Source organism: Blennius ocellaris (genome assembly GCF_963422515.1).
Source record: "Blennius ocellaris genome assembly, chromosome: 22".
Taxonomy (NCBI): Eukaryota; Metazoa; Chordata; class Actinopteri; order Blenniiformes; family Blenniidae; genus Blennius; species Blennius ocellaris.
In genome coordinates, this window is record NC_137671.1 from 10,715,490 (window position 1) to 10,722,690 (window position 7,201).

The following is a 7,201-nucleotide window of genomic DNA, read 5'->3' on the forward strand; positions in this document are numbered from 1 at the left end:
GAGAGAGAGAGAGAGAGAGAGAGAGAGAGAGAGAGAGAGAGAGAGAGAGAGAGAGAGAGAGAGATGGTTTTATTAGACTGCGGAGCCCCGACTTCAAATAGCGGGTCCGGATCTGCCGGCTCGGTGTCAGCTCATCAGCGCATTTCAAAAGAAGAGTCGCGGGACAATGGAGCGTCTCACACCTCCATATAAACGCGGAGATAGACCGATGGTCAATAGACTGGCAGGCCGAGAGGGATGGAGACAGAAAAGGAGCAGCAAACACCTCGCCTGGCTGCCCGCAGCGGATTTGACACGTACTTGTCGATGAGACGTTTCCCACGTCGCCCGCTGGGAATTACGCGCACGAGACATCGATCCGCGGCGCTGCCCGGGTGTGTTTGTTAAACTTACGGGAGATGGATCACGCGTTGTGTTTATCGAAAAAAAAAAGCGCCGTTTGTGTCAGAAATGGTTTCCTGTTTTCGTCATTTCGGACGCGACTCGTTTACTTTTTGCGCAATTCCGGAGCGCACGCGAGATTGGAGTGAACTGCAATGCTTCGCGTTTCTTCGCGACTCTCACTGTTAACCTTCTTTATTTTGGTAAAAGAAAATCTTCATCTTAGCGCACATTAATGGATATAAATGTGTTGTTAAACATGCAGCCAGGCGTTGTAGGTCAAAATGTGCTCTACGTCCAGTAAAAACGCGTAAAATGAAATCATACAAAGTAAAAAATGCAAATTTGAGATTCAAACACAACTTGGATGATTCAGCACGTATTTGAAAGTTTTGGCAACATGCATTCCTTTAATAATTGTATGTCACCTTAAAATAACTTAGTAATATAGTCATTGTGTTTTATTTTAACGATAGTTGGTTACAATTGAAGACAAAAAAGTCAATACTTTAAATTAAACCAACTACTATAATTTGCAGGGATTCTTGCAGTAGATACACCTACTCAAAATGTGGCTTTCTGGTATTGAGGATGAGAGTTTTGCAGCTTTAATTAAGAGCAAAGCTGCTATAATTTCTTTTTGACAACACTGGAAAAGACATATTTGTCAGTACAGTGTTTTTTTTTTTTGTGTTTTTTTTTTTAAAAGCCTTTATACTTGTACACAGTTGATCAAAAGTTAAATTGTTGTCTGGTTTGGAAAGTGCTGCAACAAATATAGACTGTTAATGGAACTTTCTTGTCTATCTCTTGTTATTGGATTAAAATTGACACCTTTTTTTCTTATGATTAGAAACCATACCAAAGAAACTGTGCACAGGATACCATGTGAACTAAAAAGATTCAAAATTGACCCGATTGCTGTGCCACGTTTCCCACACAGTTTGTGTATTTCAGGCCACTTTACTGTGTTACAATGAATGTCAAGTTAAATGATATTGCCCTGTCTTTCTTGACAGAACTCCCATAACCTGTAATTTCCATATAAGCCATATAATTCGAGACCAGCCAGAAACAAAGGCAGTGATGCTGATTTGAGTCCCGGTCAGCTTTTGCATGCTTCGTTCTTGCAGGAGAAACAATATTATATGTCTTGAAAACTGCAATTAGTATTTACATGAGCTGACACACAAACAAACAATCACATGACAAACCAAGAGCAACAACTCAAGAGTGACAAAATTATATATATTAAAAAAAAAGTTGTAAATCTGATAATAAAGTGATTTTTCAGTCAAAACAAAACTTGACTGTTACTAAATTGTGATCTCACCAATCTGCATGACCCGTCCAAACACAGACGTGTTGTCCACAGTGCTGCAGTTCCACCTCCTCTGTCTGAACTGATACTGGCACTCCTTGATGCCCGTCTTGGCTCCGTCTCCAATGTAAGTCATGTGGTCCTGGTAGAGTTGGCAAAGCTTCCTCTGACCCTGCAGACCACACAGAAGGAGAGCAACGTCTGTCAGTGGCGTGATATTCCAGAGAACACAGGGAAGCCAAAAATAAATCCTCACTTGATGCTGTAGTCACGACATGCAACACCGAGCTGTTACCATCAGAATGTGTTTATTTGATTCATTGTGTAGAACATGGCTCTTTCTAGTTGTATGTTGGTTGCATTTCTCTCATTAAGGTGAATCTAAATCTGAAGCATGCTGTGTGTTTCTCACTGACTTACCTGGGAGAGGCCGGAAAGCTGACTGCAGAGAGGCTGAGCACCGATAATGTACATCTCCGGCCGCTGAATTGGCATCAGACCCAGTGACCTGAAAAACAGAGGCGATATTTGGTCAGAAGTTTCACATATAAAATGGATCTGCTTAAACTCTGAAGGTCTGTGTGGATTCAGTGATGAAACAGTACAGCTGAGGAGGAAGAGCAGCAGATTTATTGATATATTTGGCCAATGATAGCAGATAAATTGGCTTCTTTCATGGAAAAACACTGCAGAAACTTTAGAAAATCACACTGTCCACTGTTTCTAACCATGAAATTAGTAACCTTTGTCATAAAAGGCCCAGATTTAGACTTGTTGCACTGGAACTAGAGCTGGTTTTATAGACACAGGCAACTGAAACTCACCATCCTCCAAACTCATATTCAGCCAAAATTGGACTGACTGGAGAAATCCGAAAGCATCCTTCTGCACAGGCCCACATGCAACCAAGCAGCGCACTGGAGTTTATGCAAGTCAAGAATAAAGTGTGGCTAATTGTATGGGCACAGCAGCAGCACGCCAGGCAATGCCATTTGGGGCTCAGCCAGTGTAAATATTGTGACAGAGCCTTCACATTTGTTCCATTCACTGTTAGTGTCCCACCACACGACTGGAACGTCGCGGCACGATGCAAAACGAACCCCCAAAACACACACACGCAACAAGAGGCGACACGGAGAGAGGCTCAAAACTTTCCATTTGTCATTTTGTTGGTAAGACAGGAAAAACAAGAGCGAAATATGTTCGGAGCATAAAGGCTGTGCTGTGCGTAAAAGGTGCGTAAAGCGCCTATTTTCTTAATGGTTTTTTAAATAGACGTCTTATTCCTCTTTGTTTCTAGCCATCAAGTTTAGTTTAACAAGGATTTCACGACGTTACTGCGTTCATGTGCATATATTTCAATGAAGAAGTCAGTTACCCACCACCATGAGTTGGCATCCACCAGCAGCAGCTGGGAGCTGCAGGCCAGCACGGCGGCTGCCAGCAGCAGATGTCGGACCCCACCGGTTCGTCCCCTCCGGTCAGATCTGTTGTCCATGGTCCGCTGCGTCTCCGCCACACAGCCGGGCCCAGAGAAAGTGCGCTGCGGGTGAGACAGAGGAGGAGAATGGAGACGCGTCCTGGTCAGCCTTGGAGGTTGTTTTTTTTTGCTTTTTGTTTTTTTTTTTTTTTTTTTGAGTGGGGGGGCTGAGAGTGATGGCGATGCCACAGGATCCTGTCGTCCAGCTCACGTGCTTCTCTTTTCCTGGCCCAGTCTGTCCTTACAGTCAACTTCACTCTCTTGTTCTCTGTTTTTCTCTTAAAACCACATCCAACAAACCACTGCCATTAAATAAAGTAAATCAGTGGGGAAGTTTGTAATCCCAAGTTAGCTTCGATGTAGATGGAAGTAGACAACTGGCCCCGAGTTGCGCCACTAGAATTTATGAGAATTAAGAAGAAAAGAAAAAAGAATCCACTTTAAATCCAAGTCAAAGGTTTGCGTAAAATGGTTTGGCAAAAAAAAAAGTTGGCTTTCACGTATAATGAGCGATGCAATTGAGCAGTTTTCTTTCAAGTTTCGTGAAATTAATTAATTAAATCAAATCCAAAAAGTGCGATCCACTTGTTGCCTCGACAAAAAGGTGAACAAGGCAATCAAAAGCAGCATTAAGCAGCAAAGCGGGCGCTCCTTCCCTCTCTCACCTCACACTATCTCCCTCAAACACACACACACACAGACACACACACATACACACACACTCACACACCCTCTCTGTCCCTGGTATACACACTCCTCCTTTTCTCACCCCCGATTCACCTCAGAACACCCCCCACACCCCCTTTCCGCGCCCTGTCCCTTCCTCCATACTTTACGCACGCGTGTCCATGTGGGAACGGATCAGAGGGCCAGTTTGACACTAACATCATCAATGATCGTTGAAACAAAGATAAATTCACCTGTTTCTGAAATTCCATATCTAACGAAGCTGAATTGTTGATGTAGAATATTATTTTCGCACAGAACCTAAATAAAATCAGAGTATAGGTTCTGAAATTTACTCAAGTTCAAAAGTATAAAGTGTTTTTCTAAGGTATCTTGAAGCGGTTGTTCTGTGAGACACATCAATGGGCTGGATTTTTAAACAACACTTTAAAAAATGAGTTATTGAAACAAAAACAAACAAACAACAAAAAAGACATAAGAATTATTACCAACAAAACGAAGTAGCTTTTGTTGCCTTTGTGTTTCTAAACATTGTACATCAGCCCTCAGTTCCAGAATAGTTCGGCCCTTTTGTATTTTATGAGAAAAGAGTGAGTGATGGGGAGGGGAGTTAAAAGTTTTGCAGGACCTCAATCAACCTTTAAAAAGTTCACGTGGGTCAGATTCCCTTTATGAGCTGAAGTGAATAATTTGTTTGAATAAAAGGTGAGCGCGTCGAAAGCGCCTAATCCTCTCTCTCTGCTTTTGGTCTGCGAGAAGAAAGGACGACACACTACACACTACACACTACACACTACACACTACACACACGCACACGCACACGCACACGCACACACACACGCACACACACACACACACACGCACTTGGTCAGAGGCGGTCAGGAGTCCTGAGGTAAAGAAAGGGCGTGTTGGAGCGAAGCTCTGCGCAACTCATAACCCGGTCAAAGGCAAACTGCGGTGAACCTGCAGAGGAGCTGCTTCTTTGATCTCTGACTCACTGCCTCTGAAAAGAGGCGAAGCAACAAGGAGGACTGGACCCCAATATGTTTCATTCATATCGAGCTTTATTAAACTACCAACTGGTGGGGTTTGGGGGGTCAAACATAATCAGGAATTATGCGTAACCCCCCCCCCCCCCAAAAAGTCTGTTTTGTTTGATGGATTTATCATAACTGCACACTTCTGTTCAACCATCAACAAAATAGTTTCTCCATGAGTCTTTCACAGTGGATAGTTGGAGGTCCCCCGTGTTTGCATGACAATAGAGGCACACCTTTCATCTCAGGGGCCCTGACTTCTTCTCCACCACACACACACACACACACACACACACACACACACACACACACACACACACACACACACACACACACACACACACACACACACACACACACACACACACACACACACACACACACACACACACACACACACACACACACACTCTGGGCTGCTCTCAATATACATCCGATTGATATACCGCCGCATATGTTGTGGCAGTCAGTCAGCCTGAGCACGTGAATACACACTGGAACAATAGATGACAACGGAAAGTCAACTGTAATACAAGAACTGGTCCAGCCAAGTATTCAGTGTGAGGATCAGTGGAGGAAAGACGCTTCAGATTCTCTCTTCTGGTTTTGCCACTCGCTTCGGTCTTCTGAAGTGTATCGGTTCACCTTGGCGTGGAGAGACGCTCATGTGTGGAAAGGTCGAAACGACAACAGCGCCCTCCTCCGGTAGAATAGAATAGACGCACTTTATTGACCCCCGGGTGGTTGACGGATAAGACTTTTCTCAGGATGCCTCAGTTTGACCGTCCTCTACTAACACACCAAGATACACACACACACTAATGACCATCCATGCCTCATATAGCTAATTAAAATGCCTGAAAAGGGTTTAAATATGTTTGTGTACTTCAGTGTCATCCTGTATTTCAAAATATCCAAAGCTAATTGGGTGATCTAAATTGCTTGTAGGCAGGATTGTCTACGTCTCCCTGTGATGCATCGACAACATTGCCATGTGGCGCCCTGCTGAGCCAGGATCTGCTTCAGCCACGCGTGACCCAAATAAGTTAGATAATGGATGGATGGATCCGGAGGTGACTCGCGTTTTACGAGTGAAGTGCCGGAAAACAAGTCATGTTGAAGTAGCAGATTAGTGGTAGTTATATAAGACTTGGTTAAATCAGTCAGTATGGTCAACTTCTGAAATAAAATAAGTGACACAATCAGGACAACAACAATAATTAAAAAAAAAAGCTTATACATCAGCCAAATGAGGAAAACGGGCCCGTTGGGTCATTATCGTCGGAAATAACCTCGAGCTTCAGTCACAACTCAGATCTGCATTTATTCTGCTGACTTTGCTTGCGAGCTTGTGATGTTTTCTGTCGGGACACAAGGAGGCGCAGTTCAGCCACGGTTGCTCAACACCACCAGAGGCGAGGAGGGAGGGAGGGAGGGAGGGGAGCCACAAAAGTTGGACTAAAGTGAGATAAAGAAAGGGAGAGAGAGGGAGGGAGGGAGTGTCCAAGTAAAGGATATTATGCAGACAAGAAACAGAGGAATGGAGAGAGAGAGAGAGAGAGAGAGAGAGAGACAGAGAGAGAGAGAGAGAGAGAGAGGAGAGAGAGAGAGAGGGAGAGAGAGAGGGGACCTGTCTCTGGAGGATATGAGCAATAGCCTTGCAACAGGAGCAACGCCTGAGAAAGTCGGCGGCTCCTCTCTGGATTAACAACAGCCTCACTTTTTTTTATTGCCTCCAGTGCCAGACTGGAGCGAGACAAGCAGCCGGCGCAGTGCTGCAGGGGAGAGCTGATCCCTGGAAGCTGCTCGTGCCAAAAAATGATAAATATTAATTAAAAAATAAAAAATAAATAAATAAATAAAATGACAGTCACTTGCAATTGATTGCTGTGTAGTTGGAGGGCAGAACAGGGGAAGAGAGAATACGTCTGATACCTGACCAGTCTTTGTTTTTAGCTCTCAGAAATACAAGTTTCCACCTTTTTTTTGTATGAAAATGTGCCTTAAATCATCTTCTTTTATTTCAGCAACTTTGAAACAAAACAAGTATTTTTATTATTTTTTTTAAAGCTTTCTCTTAATTATTAATGAGGATGCAGTGATATAAATCACTCCGCTACAACGAAAAACGTGGAGGAAATCATTAAATAACCCACATTGAATTGAGACCGAAGCCTTAAATCCTCCAGATATAAAAGTCGACTGACTTCATTTGTTTATTTATTTATTTTTTTTGAACCTATTTGTTCACAGAAACACAGAGAGGACTTGATGAGAGATGGTGAAGGTTTTATC

At 43.3% G+C, this 7,201-nt stretch overlaps 1 protein-coding gene across 4 annotated transcripts in view; it reads right to left on the bottom strand.

The window, feature by feature from the left end:
* The window catches only part of wnt5b (wingless-type MMTV integration site family, member 5b), an 83,827-nt gene that overhangs the window by 8,494 nt on the left and 68,132 nt on the right, over positions 1-7,201 (bottom strand). For all 4 annotated transcript variants that reach the window (XM_080517938.1, XM_080517935.1, XM_080517936.1 and 1 more), the window contains 3 exons: positions 3,085-3,245; positions 2,123-2,210; positions 1,715-1,874 (listed from right to left, as the gene is read on the bottom strand). In XM_080517938.1, the coding sequence (XP_080374064.1) occupies positions 1,715-1,874; positions 2,123-2,210; positions 3,085-3,200 (364 nt within the window). In that variant the 5' untranslated portion in view covers positions 3,201-3,245. The remainder of the gene's footprint in view (positions 1-1,714; positions 1,875-2,122; positions 2,211-3,084; positions 3,246-7,201) is intronic.